This window comes from Lolium perenne, chromosome 7 (assembly GCF_019359855.2).
Source record: "Lolium perenne isolate Kyuss_39 chromosome 7, Kyuss_2.0, whole genome shotgun sequence".
Classification (NCBI taxonomy): Eukaryota; Viridiplantae; Streptophyta; class Magnoliopsida; order Poales; family Poaceae; genus Lolium; species Lolium perenne.
This window is the reverse complement of record NC_067250.2, coordinates 103,009,970-103,030,550: the sequence shown is the minus strand read 5'-3', so window position 1 is coordinate 103,030,550 and position 20,581 is coordinate 103,009,970. Positions and strand designations below refer to the sequence as shown.

General features: G+C 50.7%; 1 protein-coding gene across 1 annotated transcript; it reads left to right on the top strand.

Moving 5' to 3' along the window:
• Positions 1–12,448: 12,448 nt before the first annotated feature.
• LOC127315783 (uncharacterized) lies at positions 12,449–13,099 on the top strand. The gene has a single exon (XM_051346237.1). It carries the CDS (start codon positions 12,449–12,451, stop codon positions 13,097–13,099), a length of 651 nt encoding a protein of 216 aa, XP_051202197.1.
• The last annotated feature ends 7,482 nt before the right edge of the window (positions 13,100–20,581 follow it).

Here is a 20,581-nt window from a genome sequence, read left to right as displayed (position 1 = left end):
CTAGCCCATTTTAAAACCATCAAACATGCAGAGAAATATGTTTCTGCAAGTACTTATCAACATCAAAAAGCTTCTGGCAATCAAACTTGATCAGCCAGTAAGTATTTGTCCAGGCACATCAAGCCACCTGAGATGGGAGCTACCAAAACAGCAAGGAATTGCTGTTGAGGCCACCTCAACCACAAAATCATCAAGCCAAATAGCATATCATTACCCGGAAGGGTTCAAAGGAAGCTAGGGTTCCCAACAAATGGTTGGCATCCCTCTAGCTCTACTAAATCCACTTATGTGATCATCACTGCAAGGCAGTTCACATCATTTATCTATTTAATAAATCAGAACTACACATATAAATGAAGCAGATAAGTAAACCATGCACCATGCCTTGCAGATGATCCAAGGGATCATTGCAAGCAATAGCAAGGGCCTGAGTAAGCACCATCATGCATCAACACCAGCTTGAGCATCACATAAACTCTAGAAGAGCAACAACAATAGATTTACATGCAACAACAACCACCAGTACATGGTAAAGAGCTATATACACAAGCCATAGCAGCGTCCGAATTGAACCAAGCATACCATAAGCCACCAGTAAGCCTGATGATCACAGGATCATCCAAGACCAAAGATAAACAACCAATCTATCATAGATAATCATATCAGCACCTTATAATTGTATGCAGAAGCACACTACAACAATGTGTAGAGTTGTATAACTAGTAACCATGTTCCAGAGAGCATCACCATGAGGCACAGACTCTAGGAGCAACAACCAGGAGCACTGGCACTTGCCATTGGCAAGGATTCTTCACAGAAATCAAGCCAGGGGAAGATAAATGAATACATAGCAAATGCATAGCATCATTAGCAGTAACATGAGTAGCTGCAGACGAGAAATACAGGCATAAGCAAGCCGGTAGCATCTAGGATCACACAGAACCATGCACAACATGTAGGGTGGAGCAGCATAATCTAGGGCATGCAGAGAGCAGCAGCATAAGCAGAGCAGCAACACATGCATGGTCACAGTAGCAACAACATAGGCTTGGGCATGGAGGTAGCATCAACAGCACACAACAGTAGCACAGCACCATGGATGCCAAGGCATCCGGTGGTGGAAGAGGAGGAAGAATAGACGAGAGAGAGAGTGGAGCACACACCTGGGCGAGAAGGCAGCAGTCGCGGCCATGGCAGCCACGGCGGCACACGCCGGGCGAACGGCGGCGCCAGGCCAGGCCAAGCCAGGCTACGGCAGAACCGCAGCACCCAGCACACCAAGGCGGGGCTCACGAAGGCGCCATAGCGCCAGGGACGCCGGTGAGCGATGGATCGCCACGGATCCATGCGAACCGAGACACAGAAAGGTTGGGGGCGAGCGGAGACGGCGGTGAATCACAGATCGACGTGGACCATGGGGTGCGCCGTCGAACGGCGATTCGTTTGCGACCGATCTCATCGCTGGAGATGTCTGGAGGCGGCCGAAGTAATTCGGCGATGGTGGCGGCGACCACAGATCGCCAGATCATGCGGGAGAGCTAGGGTTAGGAGAGGAGAGGGGCGACGCGAGCAAATGGGTCGGTTGGACCGAGCCCAGTGGGCTGGTCCAACCTAACCAGCTCGGCGGCCTGACAGGTGGGCCCGAGGGGCATTTTAGACATTTCATAAATGCCAATTTAAGTGAACCTTTCACTGAATTTTATAAAATAAAAATAGCTCTAAAAAATTAATAAAAATATGAAAATCACTATGCATAAAATTCTCTATCATAATAAAATATGAAATGGAATTCTTGAGACAATTTAAAATGAGTCATATTTAAATACAAGGAATTAATCATTAAAAAGAAACCTTGTATTTTTTATGATAAAAATAAGTCCATAAACACTTTTGGACTTTAAAAACACCTTGCCAACATTTCAAGGTAGTATTTTACTCTAAACAGAGTATCCCTAAATTGTTCTTAGTAATTACCTCTTACATGAAATAATAAAGCATCGGGAAGAGGGGAACAAACCCTAAAAGCTGAATCATGCATAGTTGCTTCTTTAACCATTGCCCTTATCGGACAATGATGCTATTTTTCAGCAACAGAGGACAAGGGTCAGTCCACACCATCGAACTGCAACACTTTGTAGTCTTCAGGCAAGTTCATCGCTTGCTCATGTCATTTGAGTATTTTTACCAAACTACTTGCAAAGTACTAAGTTTATCACTCTTGCATAAAAAGGCAAAACCACTATTTTCATAATTATGAATATGACTATGTGGTTGGCAATGGAACCATGGAATGTGTTGATATGGTGGAGGTTCCATTGCAATGGGTTTATATCCATTTAGGATTAAACAACAAATGTCGTCCAATGATTCTTGTGCCGTAAAACTCGTGTTAACCATAAGATCTGGAGTGAGACGGAGTAGTCAATTGTATTTCCACCTCTCGTTCATCAACGGATGCGCTTACCGTAGCAGTTGTATCTTGCGAGAACAACCGGAGGGTGGGGATCCCATTCTAATTCCCCACGGTAATGTGGTCTATGATGGGTTGCAACGACCGGTGAAGGACCATGGTTGCGACCTGGTAATTGTTCAGGTCAGATGATATCCTATGGATACGCTGACCGGCGAGAACCCAAGTTTGTAATTGCAAAAAAGGGTGGGTGTTCGAGGTAGCGGAGGAATATGATTGGCTAAGACCTTATACCGGGCCTCACACAAAAGGAAGTGTGGACGGGAAAGCTGCCCGGTTGGCATCAAGGTTAAGATCTCTTATGGGTAAAGCAACACACCTCTGCAGAGTGTAATGAATCGTGATCTGTCACTCCCTGTTCCGGGTTTTGGAACTGTGAATGCTACCGGAAAGGAACTCCATGAAGTTCTAGTAAACCGGTGAAGGCTGACGGACATAGTTCTTCTGATTAAAAGCAACCTCTTGAAGAAATGATTATCAAAACCTGCATTGGTACTAGACTTTCTGGTCTAGTATCGTAGCTAGTGCATTAAACACCTGTTTTCTATAATGAACTTGTTGAGTACGCCCATACTCATACCACTCTTAAATCCCCTGCTTAGATTGCCTGAACCGTCTTGAGGAGGACACCGACGACCAAGAAGGAACATATGGGATCTGCTATGAAGAGCCAGACCTCTCCGGAGGTGTAGAGGGAGTGGATTACCTCGTCGTTTACGGAACCGGGGAGGGTTCCGGAGGAGAATAAGCGTAGACGAATCTGATAGTAGTAGTTACCGAGCAGTACGAACTCTTAGTACTTAGCTGCTCGAAGAGAATAAATGTATGACCTGCTAAGACTTATATATTGTAAGCTAAGTTGGGTTCACCTGTAACCCAGGAGTATTCCTCTCTGGACCCAGGAGGAACTCCATGATGATATGTACATATGGCTTGTAATAATAAATGAATGAGTTATGGACCAGCTATGTTCTGTTGTACTACTCCGAGGGATGTAATATTTGCGGATTGGTACTTTGTGAATGTTATATCAACGACTGGCATACTACAACATGCAGTGGTATGCAGGGTCATCACGCTGGCCTACGCCGTAACTGGATCTTTCATCCACCTACCACTCTCCATCCAACGGCTTCAATCAAGCGATTCTAAAATTTTACCAAATTCATATTTTTTGCTGCGCTCGAAATACAAAGTATTTTTTATTGAAACTTTTTCGTACTTACAACATGATTCGTTGACAATATGTATATTTTTATTTTGAATTTTTTGATGATTTTCATAAAAAAAGTACCTGTTGCCAACGAATCATGTCGTAAGTACGAAAAAGTTTCAATCAAAATACTTTATACTTTGAGCGTAGCCAAAAAGACAAATTTAGCAAAATTCTGAAATCGTTTGATTGAAACCGTTGGATGAAGAGTGGTGGGTGGATGGAAGATCCAGTTACGACGTGCCTGAATCCCAGTCCATTTGCGCCCTCATCATTACCGAGTAACAAGGCAGTACTTCAAGACGGGATGCGACATTAGAGCATCTCCAGCCGTTGGGACTCCCCGGGCCGAAATCCGGCGCTATTTAGCGTCGAATTGGACGAAAGTTTAGCCGGGAGCGCGCCGAAGTTCCAGCCGTCTCCCCGGTAGACACCCGGGGTTCGGCGATTTTTAGAGGAGAACGTCCCTGGATGCCAAATTTCCTGCATAATTCGACGAATTTGACCAGTTTTGTCAACATTTGGCTTATTATTACAAATAAATGTTACAGTTCAACAAAACAAGAAAAGTTTTCAAACAAATCAAATGAAAACTAGTTGGTGTTGCCTCAAAGCGTCCATATGTGCTCCACCAGATCATCCTGCAGCTGATGATGCATTGTGGAGTCTCGAATATCCTGACGTATAGCGATGAACGCAGTCCACGATGTTGGCACCTAGTGGTTAGGCTGTGCAAGAGGACCCTCTCTGTCATATGGTGCAGCTTTGCTCGCTCGGAGGAACCGAATACTTCCGCTCATTCTCGATAATCATGTTGTGTAAGCACACACAACATTTTATCACCTCCCACATCTGATCTTTGGACCAAGTCAAAGCGGGGAACCGGACTACAGCAAATCTCTGCTGGACGCTCGACGTCCTTTCGGCAACCTTCTTGTTCCTTGGCAAACTGCTGCTCCTTCGGAAGGGCCGGGTGTGTCAACGAGGAGCGACGCGAGGGAGCTGCCCGGCGGCGGAAAAAAGGCAGAGGGAATGACGGGCGGCGGAATATAGGCGGCTGGATGGAGGAACGATGGAGTTGAGGTAACCGGCCGGCGGATTGGAGAGTGGTGGTGCCGGCGGTGACAGAGCAACGGGAGGGGAGGAGGGATTTGCTTCGACAAAGTGGCGGGGTTCATCTGTTCTCTCGCCGACAGAACGGGCCCGTCCCCGTTTTTTTCTCGTCCGGAGTCCCCGAGTGCTCCCCGGGGGGCAGAGATGGCCTGTGCTCTCCGGACAGATGGAAGGCCTAATCCGAACAAAAACGAAAAGCCGCAACCTTTTTCTTCCATCCGGATGAAAAAAGGACGTCCTAGAAATCTCGTCAGTGAGAGCATCTCCACTCGTTTGCCCTCCCCACGCTGAAATCCGGGGAAATTTACGTCCGGATTGGACGTAAATTTGGCGTGGGGAGGAGTAGTTTTCCAGCCGTGATCTCAGGCGAAGACGGCGATCTAAATTTGAAAAATGGAAACTTGACAAACTACGGCATAAAACGGTCGATTTTGACTAAATTTAATGATATTTACTATATAGAGGGCGAAGTTCATACATAGAGACCGAATTCGACTATATTTCGAGTTCGGCTAGGGGAATACAACTGTAAATATAAAAACACGGCGCTCTACATGCCGAAATGGCAGTAGAACACCGTGTAGTCGCCGCCATCATCGTCGGAACCGTCGTCGTCGAACTGCGGCGGCGCCGAAGCCGCCTGGCTGCTGCCTTGGCCAGCGTCTCCCCACCGGCCACTGGTGCGAGGCGGGGACGGCGATGGCTTGTACAGGTCGTCGTCGGAGGCTTCGAGGTCGACGACGGGGACGGCGGCGCCAGATGGAGGAGTCGCAGGCCGGCGGTAGCGAGCGACGTCCTGGAGGAGCCTCGCCTGCCGCTCCGCCTCCTCCTTCTCCCACTGCTCCCTCGACCAGGCGCAGGCCTGGTCGAGCGGCATGGCGTTCTCAGCGGGGACGAGGTCCTGGAGGGACCTCGCGATGACGGCCTCGAGGATGGCGGCGTCCTCGGCGCTTTCGGCCTCTTCCACCTTTACCTTCGCCGGCTTGCGCTTCTGCTCGCTGGAGGTCTCCTGTTCGCGCTTCGGGCGGAGCCGTCCTTGTGCCGTCGAGGGCTCGCGGATGACGATGCCGCCGCCGCGCGTGCGGTGGCTCGGCGGGGAAGCCGGTTCCTTTTTCACCGGCGCCAAGGATGGCGCCGACCTGGAGAGCGACCTCGATGCCGTGTCGGAAGACGACGAGCTGGCAGCCATGCGCCGTGGCTGCCAGCTGTTTCACCGGCGGCGGCTGGTCGATGCCCTCGATGGAGGGTGCATCGTGAGCACCGGGGAGTTGCCGCCCTCGATGTGCTCGAGGACGTTATGGAGCGTCCTATTCGGCGCGCTCCACCAACGCCGGCGATCCGCGGCGTTGTTGCGTGGAGGCGGAGGCGGCGGGCCGTCGTAGGACGCCAGTTCCCGCTCCCACCGCCGGAGGAAGAAGGAGTTCCACCGCGTGTAGTTCTCGGGGTGGTGGCGCGGGTCGGCGCGTTCTTCCTCCGTCATCGCCATCCGAGCCTCCTCGATGGCGACGTCGAGGGCGTGGCCCTGGGGCGGCGGCGGGATTGGCACGCCACCAGCACTTAGCAGCCACCCGCCGCCGGGAGGCCTCGTGTCAGGTGGGCAGGGGTACCCCGCCTGGTGGAGGAGGTGCCTCTCCCACGCGTGGAGCGACCGGCGGGGGAAGCCGTTGTTGGCTGCGCCGTTGTCGTCGTAGAACGCCATCGGGAGAGTGGAGGGAGAGTGGAGCAGGGATACGCGTCGCGGCGAGCGGAGCGGTGTATATAGGCGCCGGCGATTAATGCCGCGTGGAATGCGACGCGTCCGCGGCGAACTGACCGGCGGCAGCCTTTACTGCGCGCGGAAGACGATGCGTGCGTGGAAGGATGCGCGTGTCGCTGACCGGTCGGGGCCACCTCCGCGGCGAAGACGAAACGAAAGCGCGGGAGAGATTTCTCGGCGTTTCGCGCGCTTTCGCTTCGTCCGGAGTCCCCGAGCGCTCCCCGCTAGGCCGGGGTTGGCGTGGGCTCGCCGGATGGATGAAAGCCCAAATCCAGCGAAAAACGAGGAACCGGGGGCGCGGCTGGACCATTTTTCGCCGTCCGGATGAAAAAATGGCACGCCGGGGCCTGTTCGGGGAGACGAGTGGAGATGCTCTGAGACGACTCGGATGCTCCGCTGCTGTCCGAACGAAGCTAGTCCTAGGCAGTTGGCTCATTTGTTCAGCCGCATTCAGTCCCTGTAAGGACAAAGAGATGAACGGTATGCATGCATGCAAATAAATCTTTTCTAATTTCAAAAATTGAAATAAATTATCTTTTAAACCGTTAATTCAATGGACGATTCATTTTCACTGTTGGGTTTGTCTCAACAAAACTTTCAAAAAAAAATCCATTCTTAATATGTTTTGACGAAACAATATATGTACCAGGTGCCATGTTATTTTTTCGATAAAGTGAATATATTAATATCGCGAAAATACTAATTACACCCAACATCTGCAACAACGCAGTGTTCTATTGGCATTACGGATGCACACAACCAAGAGAAGAAAGACGAATTACAGAAAAGAAAAGTTATGCTACTGTAACCTATTCCTAGTAACAGCGGACCAAATGCCACCAAGACATCACCAGAAATCCATCATCTCCAAAAGCAATGCCACTAAAAAGGGAACGGTGCACAATCACCATCATCGCCTTGATCAATGATCACAGGTTTTAACCCTGGAGAAAGTCCACACTCACAAAATAATACCTTCAACAAGGCTAGGTACAACTAATTAAGGCTAGACCTTGGGTTTTCACCCTGTAAATTTAGACATTGAATTCTTCTTATGATGTCGCCCCCACTTACCAATGCCGCTCCTCCAAGTCAGAAATCACCAAGACAGAATCTCGTCACCACCAGGATACAAACCTCCATTGCTAGTCCTCAGTTATCGACTTGCATGCCATTCTCCGTGCCTGTCTTCACCGTGGAACTAAGACATATCCCACGACGGCATCAGACCACAGATCTCCCTCTAAAAACAAATGGTTTGAAACAAAACACGGTTGCACACGAACGGAACCCTTCCCACTCCGGTAAACTCTAGGCAAGTCGTCCATTTGAAATTCGCCGGCTTAGGCTTCCTGAACTCAATAGTCCGTCCAAGATCAATGAAGACTGGCGTTAGGAAGTTCATCATCATGGTGTGAGAGGGATCCAAGGACAGACCGCCGCCATTATTCCGAACACACGAGCAGCCCTGCACGCTGCCGCCGGCCGACCCCCTCCGGCGGAAGAGGAGGCAATCCTAAGCACGAACCACGTGCACTCTCAGACCCAAGGACGTCATAGTGCACCGCGCCACCTCCTCACGCACCTCCGATCGATCGGCAGCTGCGCCGATGGACGCCTAGACCTACGACCACAACCTCTTGCCATGTGTGGCTGCAATATGACATCTCCCCATCCGCCGCAAGCAGCCATCCAGCGTGGGCGTCGCGCCCAAGGGAAACATCACTGTCGCCGCATGGCCAAGGGCGCCACCCCTGCCACCGTGTGCAGCCGAAACCTAGCGTCGTCCCCAGGTGCCGCTAGAGGTATTCCGCCACGAAGCAACCCCTGACGCCTTCGACGCCGGCCCCGGCACCACTGCAGTCCTTACCGGCTGCAGCGGCGACGTAGGAGGCCACTGAGATTTGGTTGTAGGCGGCGCTAGGGTTTTGCCCGGTGTTGCGAGGTTATTATACTAAAACTACCAAGTAGTTAACAGTAACCATCCAATAATACACATTAGTTTCGAAGAACCCGTGCGGCAAAGCCAACCTTAAAAACAGATCTGATACGGTTTAAGCGATAAAACAATCTAAAATTTAAAAAACAAACATATTTCATATATGGCTGCATACATACATGACTTGGTTAACATAATTTGCCCGTGTCCACGGAAAGCAAATTTGAAACACATGCCCTCACGAGCACGGTTCGGAAATAAAGAAGGAAGTGCAATAACGGGGAAAAAATACCTTGACTCTGGTTGCCTACTGCTCGTCTATAAGATAAAGGGATTTGCTAGTTCCCAGCTAGCTAAAAATCAACTTCGTGCTTAGTCATGTTTTCCACCATTCGATTAGCATTATGAATTATGCTAGTCATGAGTTGCAACTAAATTTTGATAATGTCGAATGATGTTAGTTTTCAGTTGACTGAGAAATAGTCACGTCGTAAGAAAAAACAAACCGATCATAATCTTTGGCTGGGAGAGAAAAAAAATGAACGAGCTGTACGAATAATCAGTATCAAAGTGCTGAAGAGGAGAACAGTTTCAAACATATAACAAGCTGCACTTGTGTTTCAGATAGCGGCTTACTCTGTCAGTGTGTGGATAGAATTTGTACTGACAAAGTACACTGACTATCGAGAAAGAAAGACACCGATAAAAAGTGCACAACCATTTGGCCAACATCTGGAAATCACTCTGTACCGACAAAACTACACCAACTGGCTAGGTAGAAAAAACACACATGTATTGAGAAGTGTATAACCATTTAGCCAACACCTGGAAATCAACTTGTACTGACAAAGTACACTAGCTACCTATAGACAAAACAAGAAAAAAACACGAAGTGAGAAAAGTGTGCCGCGACTTGGGTGCAGTCATCGTCCTTCGGTGGAACTGATTATAATCAGGTATGCACAATCAAAAGAATGAAGAACTATCCCTGAACTATGAACAACAAAAATGAAGCAAACAACATGTATAAATGCATTTGCAATGTCACAAGACTTCAAACCATGATCTGGTCTGTAGGTTGAGGCACACACACGAAAAAGATAAATTTTGATGCCAATCAATAGTACTCGTTTCCGGTATATATTTTCTAATCGAGTTTTGCTAGTTCTTTTTTTTTTTGCGAATGGAATTTGATTAATTAAAGAGGAGCAAAGCTCTCCTCCTGGGTGAGTACAGGAATATTCTCAGGACCAGAGCCTAACCAGAATTTTGCTAGTTCTTAGCTAGCCAAGAACTGAGTTTTAGTGCTCAGTCAAGTCATACACCATCCAATTACACTGTGATTCGTGCATATGAGTTACAAATTGAACTGCAACAGTTCCAAGTGGACAGTAGGTTAGATTCGCTTCGTGATTCAGGTTAATCATTAGTTGCAATGCGGGTCGCAACTAAGATTAGATAACATCATTTAATAAACTAACTCGCTCGTCAATTGACCTATAGAACACCAATTTTCTTATCAAGGTAAGATTGGTTTCGTCTCGCAACGTAGATTGGCCGCATGGATGTCTATGTCGACAACATGAATTCTTTATGTTGTTGTTGCAACTTCTTGAAATTTAGCCGAGCAACAGGATATTTCGTACGCACAAGGACAAACACTAGCTGCCTAGCTACTCGATGGCGCCAAGAGCTACTGGTGATCGATGAGCTGCTACGTACATACGGAGTACCTGAAGAGATCGAATTGTGGTTTGATTGCTTTATTCGCCGTAGGATCGAGCATAGCACTTAGGGCGATCTGTTGTCGATAGTGAGGCGCGCGTGGGTGACAGCGCGCGAGCGGACGTACGCTATACGCATAGCTCGTCGCCGGTGTCAGGCATGCACGCCCGCGAGCAGCACCGATCGGACGCCAGAGCAACGATGCGTCCACGGACGGCCCCTTCGCCACTATTACGTAGCATGGCCGGCAGCGAGACAAGTGTAACAGCACGTCCATCACGAAGCTGGCGCTCGATCCATGTCCAGTACGAGAGCAAGTACTTTGAACTTGGCGCGTCCCGCGGGCCCGGCCCATCGATCGGTCGATCGACGGCTGGATCCGATAAGATCTTTGATGCGGCCAATACTGAAACTAAACTGACAAGATCAACCAGAGTGAGATTAGATTTAGGTACGTAGCACACGTACATGGATCGATCAGGAGGGTGCATGCATGAACATGATTGGCTTGTAATGATCATCTTTGTTAAAAAAAGAAGATAAGATCATCTTTTTAGACGGTAGGAGGAGCCCAACTTTGAGAAGGCATCAACCGCGCAGCCACTACATAAGGTCGAAAGGACACTCGTAAAAACATCCACACACACGACACACCACAAAACAACGCAACACAACGACTGAACGATACAAGAGAACACGTTGAAAGGCTTACAACTTAACACTAATAGCAAGCACTAAAGGAACTTGCAAAGCGAAGACTACAACTCTCCGACACCAAGGGCAAGGAGCAGTGTAGGCGTGACAAGGCACTGCCAAAGAGCAGGATGGAGATTATGAGCGAGGAAGACACCCTGGACTGCAAGCACCAGAACACCTTCCGGTCCTCGCACCGAAGAGGGCCCCTACCCTCTTGCCTTGGCTTGAAAGCATCAAAACATCGAACTTGAGAAAAGCTTACCTGAGAGCTTGGAAAGTGTTGGACTCGAGCCCCGGGACAGCCCCAGAACACGACCACCTACGTAATGGGAGCACACCACATCGGCCATATTACCGCCGCCCTTGGACATCTAGAGAGAAGCAGAAAAGCCAGCGGGAGCAACGACATGAGACCAAAGATTCCGCCTTCAACCTCATCGAGCACCACACTCCCCATGCGACACCTCCAAGGAGGACACGGCGTGCAGCATATCAATGTCGTCCAATCCGAGAGAATTTGGGCGTTCGCGTGGGAGGAGAGTCGGGGTGGAGACAGGGGACCACAACCATGCCTACAAGGAGGAAGAATGCTGCTCGCATGAGCCGCCGCTGCCGCTGGGCTGGGCCAACCGACCTAGGGGTTCCCCCCGTTCGGAGCCAACCAGCTCCCTGCGCGTTCCAAATCGGGCAGCGAGACACCGCTAAGACAGAACCAGGGAGGAGAGAGACATGAAGGGAAATCCCCGATCTGGCGGGAAGGCAACCTCCATGCAGCAGTCGCCAACCACTGTGGTCCCACCTTCCGAGAGGTTGAGGCCGATGGCCAGGGACACCCACGATGATGCCAACACGCGCGCAGTCGCCCTGACCTGGTCCTAGAGTCCTCCACAACGAAACAGAGCGACGAGATCCCCTCTGCCACCATCCTTAGCGGCTACGCCGCTTTCCAGATGTTACCTCATATAGCGGTGAGGGAGGGGTAGGCTGGTAGAGGGGGTGGCGGCACTAGGGTTTGGGACGTCGCCCAAATCGCCCTCGGGGGGGAGCAACACGGGCCATGGGGTTGATGTGCGGGTGTAATGATCATCTCGTGATGTATACATACTACCTTGATATGTGTGTCGGTGTGTGTGTTATGGAGATTGTTGAACGAATACGTATATGTATAGGTTAGGGTTTTGTATGTTGCACCTGTAGCGTCTCTCTCCCTTTGTATTCACGTGGAGACTAGACCCGGTCACACCCCTTTACCTATATATGTGCCTTGTTCACGATCAATACAATCTATCGTTGCACCAAATCACTTCTACATGGTATCAGATACCGCACCGATCCCTAACCCTAGCTTCCGCCTCTCTTAGCCGCCGTCGCCGCCGCCTCTAGGCCGCCTCTAGGCCGCCGCCGCCGCTACCTCCCTACCGCCGCCGCCTCCCTGCCGCCGCCGCCTTCGGGCCGCCGTCGCCGCAGGCCTCCCTGGCCGCCGCCTCCTCCCAGCCGCCGCGCGACCTCCCCTACGCGCCGCCGCGTCCCGACACCATGTCGTCGGCCTCCTCTCACTCCAACCCCTTCGCCGGCCCCGATCCCGCCACCATCCGCCTCATCAACATCCGCGACCGAGTCCCCGTCACCCTCGACGCCACCAACTCCTCCTACCACCCATGGAAAACCTACTTCACCCTTCTCTTCCACGAGGAGAACCTGCTGGATCATGTTGATGGCTCCATCAACTCACGCATCATGGCTGCCGATCCCGAGTGGACCTCGATCGACGCTACGCTCATCAGGTGGTTCTTCACCACGATCTCGCGCGATCTGTTCCTCACCGTCATCCGGGACGGCGACGACGCTACCACCGTGTGGACCAAGCTCAATGGCTTCTTCACCGACAACAAGCTTCAGCGCCGCGTCTTCTTGCATCAAGAATTCACGGACTGCCATCAGGACGATCAGACCATCGACGAATACACTCGTCGCCTTAAGCAGTTGGCGGATGAACTGCGCGACATCGGCGCCCCGATCGATGATGACTTTCTCCTCAGCACCCTCACCGCCAACCTCCATGAGGATTTCGGTAATGCGGCCAGCAACCTCACCTTGATGCCCGACCCCTCCTTCCCAAAGTTTGTGTCCTACCTCAAGCTTGAAGAACGTCGGATGAAGGGCGTGAAGAAGCGCGCGCAGCATTGATACGTCTCCAACGTATCGATAATTTCTTATGTTCCATGCTTGTTTTATGACAATACCTACATGTTTTATACATACTTTATGTCATATTTATGCATTTTCCGGCACTAACCTATTAACAAGATGCCGAAGAGCCAGTTGTTGTTTTCTGCTGTTTTTGGTTTCAGAAATCCTAGTAAGGAAATATTCTCGGAATTGGACGAAATCAACGCCCAGGATCTTATTTTTCCACGAAGCTTCCAGAAGTCCGGAGGAGATACGAAGTGGGGCGACGAGGCGCCCACACAACAGGGCGGCGCGGCCAGGCCTTGGGCCACGCGGCCCTAGCATGTGGGGCCCTTGTGGCGCCCCCTGACCTACCCTTCCGCCTACTTAAGCCTTCGTCGATAATAGCTCCAGTACCGAGAGCCACGATACGGAAAACCTTCCAGAGACGCCGCCGCCGCCAATCCCATCTCGGGGGATTCAGGAGATCGCCTCCGGCACCCTGCCGGAGAGGGGAATCATCTCCCGGAGGACTCTTCACCGCCATGGTCGCCTCCGGAGTGATGTGTGAGTAGTTCACCCCTGGACTATGGGTCCATAGCAGTAGCTAGATGGTCGTCTGCTCCTAATTGTGCTATCATTGTTGGATCTTGTGAGCTGCCTAACATGATCAAGATCATCTATCTGTAATGCTATATGTTGCGTTTGTTGGGATCCGACGAATAATGAATGCTATGTTATGTTGATTATCAATCTATCATCTATGTGTTGTTTATGATCTTGCATGCTCTCCGTTGCTAGTAGAGGCTCTGGCCAAGTTTTTACTTGTAACTCCAAGAGGGAGTATTTATGCTCGATAGTGGGTTCATGCCTCCATTATATCTGGGACAGTGACAGAAAGTTCTAAGGTTGTGGATATGCTGTTGCCACTAGGGATAAAACATCAATGCTATGTCTAAGGATGTATTTGTTGATTACATTACGCACCATACTTAATGCAATTGTCTGTTGTTTGCAACTTAATACTGGAGGGGGTTCGGATGATAACCTGAAGGTGGACTTTTTAGGCATAGATGCATGCTGGATAGCGGTCTATGTACTTTGTCGTAATGCCCAATTAAATCTCACACTACTCATCATAACATGTATGTGCATTGTCATGCCATCTTTATTTGTCAATTGCCCAACTGTAATTTGTTCACCCAACATGCTATTTATCTTATGGGAGAGACACCACTAGTGAACTGTGGACCCCGGTCCATTCTTTACATCGAATACAATCTACTGCAATACTCGTTCTACTGTTCTCTGCAAACATCATCATCCACACTATACATCTAATCCTTTGTTACAGCAAGCCGGTGAGATTGACAACCTCACTATCACGTTGGGGCAAAGTAATTTGGTTGTGTTGTGCAGGTTCCACGTTGGCGCCGGAATCCCTGGTGTTGCGCCGCACTACACTCCGCCGCCATCAACCTTCAACGTGCTTCTTGGCTCCTACTGGTTCGATAAACATTGGTTTCTTACTGAAGAAAACTTGCCGCTGTACGCATCACACCTTCCTCTTGGGGTTCCCAACGGACGCGTGTTGTACGCGTAAAAAGCATCAAGCATCATGCTCTTGCCGTCGGTGTCTTCCGCGGCGCACCCTCCACCGCCCCGGTACCCGCCCCTCCACCGCAGCAGGGCGGTCGTCGCGGCAACCGGCGTGGCGGTCGCAAGCAGCCGCAGCAGCCGGCCCCTGGGGGCGGCCAGGCCGCCCGCGCGATGCAGCCCTCCCCTCCCTGGACGTACGGCACCAACCCATGGACACGAGTGGTCCATGCATAGTCCATGCCGGTGCCTCGGGCACCCGCCCCGAGTCTCTTCGGACCGGCTCCGTCGACTCACCAGGCGTACTTCGCCGGGCCAGCTGCGCCACCCCACGGTGCCTCCTACCCGGCCTTCGGCGCTATGCCTCCCGCCGCCTCGTACCAGGGCTACTACGCGCCTCCGACTGCCACCGGCCTCCCCGCCGTGCCACCCGCCGCGTACCCTCCACAGGTGCCGCCGCCGTGGGACCCTGCTCTTCTCGCTGCGCTGCACTCGGCGCCCTCCCCCAGCAACTATGGCGGCGGTGGTGATTACTTCATGGACACGGGCGCTACCGCTCACATGACCAATCATCCCGGTAACCTCACTTCTTCCACTCCCGTCCATACCTCCACTCGCATCACCGTCGGCGACGGTTCCTCTTTTCCCATTACACATGTCGGTAGTATGTCTTTTCCCTCCACGTCCACTCCCATTAAGATGTCTAATGTCCTTGTCTATCCTAACTTAGTTAAAAGTCTCGTTTCTGTTCGTCAACTTACTCGAGAAAATCCTATTTCTGTTAAATTTGACGCCGCTGGTTTTTCTGTGAAGGACGCCCGCACTCGGACGGTTCTGCACCGATGTGATAGCCCTGACGAGCTCTACCCGGTGCACCCCTCCTCCACAGCCGTCACTCGCCCCGCCGCCCTCGCCACCAGCGTCGACCTTTGGCATGCTCGTCTTGGTCATCCCAACTCCACCGCCTTGCGTCAAATTCTTCAGACTTTTTCATTCTCCTGTAATAAGGCCAAACATCATACTTGTAATGCATGTCATCTTGGCAAACACGTACGGCTTCCCTTTAGCGAGTCTACCACTATTTCTACTTTTCCTTTTCAGTTGCTGCATAGTGACGTTTGGACATCCCCGGTTGCCAGCAACACGGGTTACTTATATTATTTAGTCCTTTTGGATGATTTCTCTCATTATGTATGGACATTCCCACTTCGTCGTAAGTCTGACGTCTTCGCCACCCTCACTACCTTCTACTCCTATGTCGCCACTCAGTTTAGTCGTCCCATTCTCACCCTTCAGACTGACAACGAAAAGGAATTTGATAGCACTGATGTCCGCCATCTCCTCGCATCGCACGGCACCGTCCTCCGTCTCACTTGTCCTTACACGTCCCAGCAGAACGGCCGTGCTGAGCGCGTCATCCGCACTCTTAATGACTGCGTCCGCACACTGCTGTTTCACTCTCACGTCCCGCCTCGCTTCTTGCCGGATACCCTCTCCACCACCACCCTCCTTCTTAACATCCGCCCATGTCGCCCTCGCTGGAACTATGCTCCTCATCAGCTCCTATTCGGTGTCCCTCCGTCTTACGATGGTCTTCGGACCTTCGGGTGTCTCTGTTATCCTAGCACCGCGTCCACTACTCCTCATAAACTCGCTCCGCGTTCCGCTCCCTGTGTCTTCCTTGGCTATCCTCCCAACACCAAAGGTTACCGGTGCTATGATCCCGTGTCCCGTCGGGTTTACACCTCGCGACACGTTTACTTTGATGAGCTTGTGTTTCCATTTCAGCAGGTTCCACCCCACGGCAGCGTCGAGACACCGGCTGCGCCCGCGCCTCCCGCGGCTCCGGCTGCGCCTGCGCCCGCATCCCCTGCGGCCCCGGCTGCGCCCGCGCCCCATGCGGCCCTGGCTGCACCTTCCTCGACCTCGCCTGTGGCGACTGCACCCCTTGACGGTGTGGTCACCCGTGCTCGGACCGGGACTCGCCGTCCGAACCCGCGCTACACCGACCCCGCGTATGCGTATGCTACCTCTACATCGGTGCCGTCCCCGCTACCCTCCTCCGCCCGCGCAGCCCTTCGTGATCCGAACTGGCTTGCCGCTATGCGCGAGGAGTTCGATGCTCTCCAGCGCAACCGCACATGGCAGCTTGTGCCCAGACCCCCTCATGCCAATGTCATCTCTGGCAAATGGGTCTTTCGGCACAAGAATCACCCGGATGGTTCTCTTGAGCGCCATAAGGCGCGCTGGGTGGTACACGGCTTTCATCAGTGTGCCGGCGTGGACTTCACCGACACCTTCGCCCCGGTTGTCAAACCGGGCATGATTCGCGCCGTTCTTCAGCTTGCGGCCTCTCGAGCTTGGCCGGTTCACCAGCTCGATGTGTCCAATGCATCCTTGCATGGGCATCTCACCGAGCAAGTGTTTTGTCAGCAGCCTACTGGTTTCATCGACCCCGCCTTCCCGGACCAAGTGTGCCTGCTCTCCCGTTCTCTATATGGGCTCAAGCAGGCTCCTCGAGCTTGGTACCAGCGGATGGCGGGCTTTCTTCAACAGCAGGGGTTTCAGTCTACACGGTCCGACGCCTCCCTGTTCGTGTACCACCAGGGTGCCACCACCGCATACCTCCTTCTGTATGTCGACGACATCATCCTGACTGCTTCATCGATGGCTCTACTGCAGCAGATCACCGCTCAGCTCAGCGCTGAGTTCGCCCTCAAGGACTTGGGGGCCCTCCACTACTTCCTCGGCATCGAGGTCGTCCGCACCGCCACCGGGTTCTTCCTGCATCAGCAGAAGTATGCGCATGAGCAGCTGGAGCGCGCCGGCATGCTTACCTTCAAGCCCGCTTCCACGCCTGTCGACACGAAGGCCAAGGTATCCGCCGTTGAGGGCTCTCCGGCGTCCGATGCTGCCTTCTATCGTTCCGTCGTTGGTGGTCTTCAGTACCTCACCTTGACGAGGCCGGATCTTCAGTACGCTGTCCAGCAGGTGTGCCTTCACATGCACGCTCCGCGTGACACTCACAGGGCACTGGTGAAACGGATCCTTCGCTACATCCGTGGCACCATGTCCATGGGACTCACCTTGACGGCCTCTTCCGACACCAGCCTTGTCGCCTACTCCGACGCCTACTGGGCTGGGTGTCCTGACACGCGCCGCTCCACCTCCGGTTACTGTGTCTACCTCGGTCCCTCCCTGATATCGTGGTCGTCTAAACGACAACCCACGGTTTCACGCTCGAGCGCCGAGGCTCAGTACAGGGCTGTGGCTAACGCCGTTGCTGAGTGTTCCTGGCTCCGACAGCTCCTACAGGAATTACACTGCCCGGTTCCGAAGGCCACGGTTGTCTACTGCGACAATGTCTCCGCGGTGTATCTCTCGGCTAATCCCGTACATCATCGCAGCACGAAGCATATCGAGCTCGACATTCACTTCGTCCGGGAGCACGTCGCCCTTGGTCGTGTCCGCGTTCTTCATGTTCCCACCGATCAGCAGTTCGCCGATGTGATGACGAAATGCCTTCCTACCTCGACATTCAAGAGCTTCAGGTCCAGTCTTTGCGTCACTGGCGTCGCTTCGTCTGCGGGGGGGGGGGGGGGGGGGGGGGGGTTGAACGAATACGTATATGTATAGGTTAGGGTTTTGTATGTTGCACCTGTAGCGTCTCTCTCCCTTTGTATTCACGTGGAGACTAGACCCGGTCACACCCCTGTACCTATATATGTGTCTTGTGCACGATCAATACAATCTATCGTTGCACCAAATCACTTCTACAGAGATGTATGTACCTCTAGTCCTCTACGTCTATCGGTGTGTGATGTGTGTTGTGTGCATCACTCCTTACGTACATTAGGTCTCCGTTCCCCCTCTCTTTTTCTGAACCATGATGGAGAACTGCATGCATGCTTTTCGTTCCCATTTTGAAAAAAGAAAACTGTATGTTGGTGTGTTTTTTTTTCTAATAGGATATGTTTTATTCTTAGGAAATTTATGCATTCCTATAGCGTATGTATAACTAAAATGCACATAGCCTAAACAAGGTCAGACGATTGACAAAAAAAAAAGACAAAATACAAGTAAACGTCAAGAAACTATAAACCACGTTGATAGAGGACCAATCCGTGTGTTAGTGTGTCGGTGTGTGTATTTTTTATCTAACATGAATGATATTGTCGGCATGTATATATATTCGATGCAACAAACTAAGGCATAACGGAACAGACTATATCGACGGAGCATTGGGGTATATATATAAGCAAGAGACCACGACTAGGTCAATTATATTAATAAACCTAATCAAAATCTGCAAAGATGATACGATCTGGCTAATCTATGCATCAGATGATCAGCGAATTGCTAGTTGATATTGTCATGATAGCGAGGGATAACACTGATCACCGCTCAACGGTGACGATGTTTCAATGTATAGGCATGCGTCGGATTTGACTCGATCGTCGATAGACGTCCTTCCCTGCTCATGTCATTCTGGATCGTCACAGACAACTCTTCATAACAAGCAAAGGAGAAGAACACAGTCTATTCTGGTTTACTAATGACCTAGTACTGCTTGACCTCTTGAAGCATCAGAAAGGCAGCCAAAAGGCGGCAGGACGACCCCGTCGCACATACGATGAACGATTTCCATGATCCACTTAACAATAACATCTAGTGGTAGTTTACGAACTGGTACAAACAGCTGATGATTAGTTTCAGGCCGACATCGATGCAGGCATGCGTCATAGTTAATTGCAGATCATTACCTTGAGTTGAGCTGACGTAGTACATTGGATCAGTATTTTTAAAAGTAATCATCTTTTCATTTGAAATTAGGGCACTCCCTATATGTTTATTAGTAGCTGCGTACTCGAAAAACAAAATACTTACTTACTTTGGACTTGTTGTGATTTCAAATTTTCAATGGAAAATGCAGAATGTGTTCGGAAATATGCGCCGTGCGCTGTAGTGCACGTACGTCATACTGCATGCCTGAATGATCATACAAGCAACAATCTGTTGAAGTGATCCAATCACCTCGTTAATTATTTCACCGACCGTTCCACTTCATGTTGATGTTGATCAAACCGAAGATGCACACGATCACGATCTGTCAAATTGTTCATGATGTTGCAACCAACATGCATATAAGTGTGTTTGCCCATTATCGAAAAAAATATAAGTGCGTTTAACTCTATAGCAAAATTCATTCCCGTGTTTGCCTCCTCGATCAATATGATATACATAGAGTCAGATGCACGAGACTCACGAGTCGCCAAGTTTTACTTCAGAAAAAAAAGAGAGAAAAGCTTTGTTCTAAACTATTAATTATGATTTTTTTATAAGATAATAAATACAATTCCAATATTACAAAAACATACCTTCTCTTGGCAATATTTCACCCAAGCACTTTGCTCCTACGCAGTGGCGGAGCCGGCAGGTGATAGGGTGGGGCATGCCTCACCCTAACATTTCATCTTTGCACATATTCCAGTAAGAGAAAAAGAAAAATAAAAAATAGCTCATATATACATAAGATTAGCATGGTTGTCCCACCCTAAGAAATTGTTCTAGATCCGCCACTGCTCCTACGAGCACCCGAAGGCGCGCCTCTTTCTTTTCTTAGTTCTATCTAACTCGTATGGTTGCTCCCATTCTAAATCTTCCAAAAGGTGAGCACATCGGGGGAAGAAGTGCCTTGCGGTTTGGGATTGACAAAAAAAATTATGATTTGTCACACTTTTTTTTGAAGTGTGCCAACATAGAAAATGGTAAAAAAGTATAAGTGTAAAAAATGTGGCAAATCATAAAATTGCTCGGGATTGACCTGCCAACCGTCAACTTTGATGGAGGCATCCGCTAATTGCAAAGTGTGAAGCGCATGAGTTCCCAATCTTCGTTATCTCT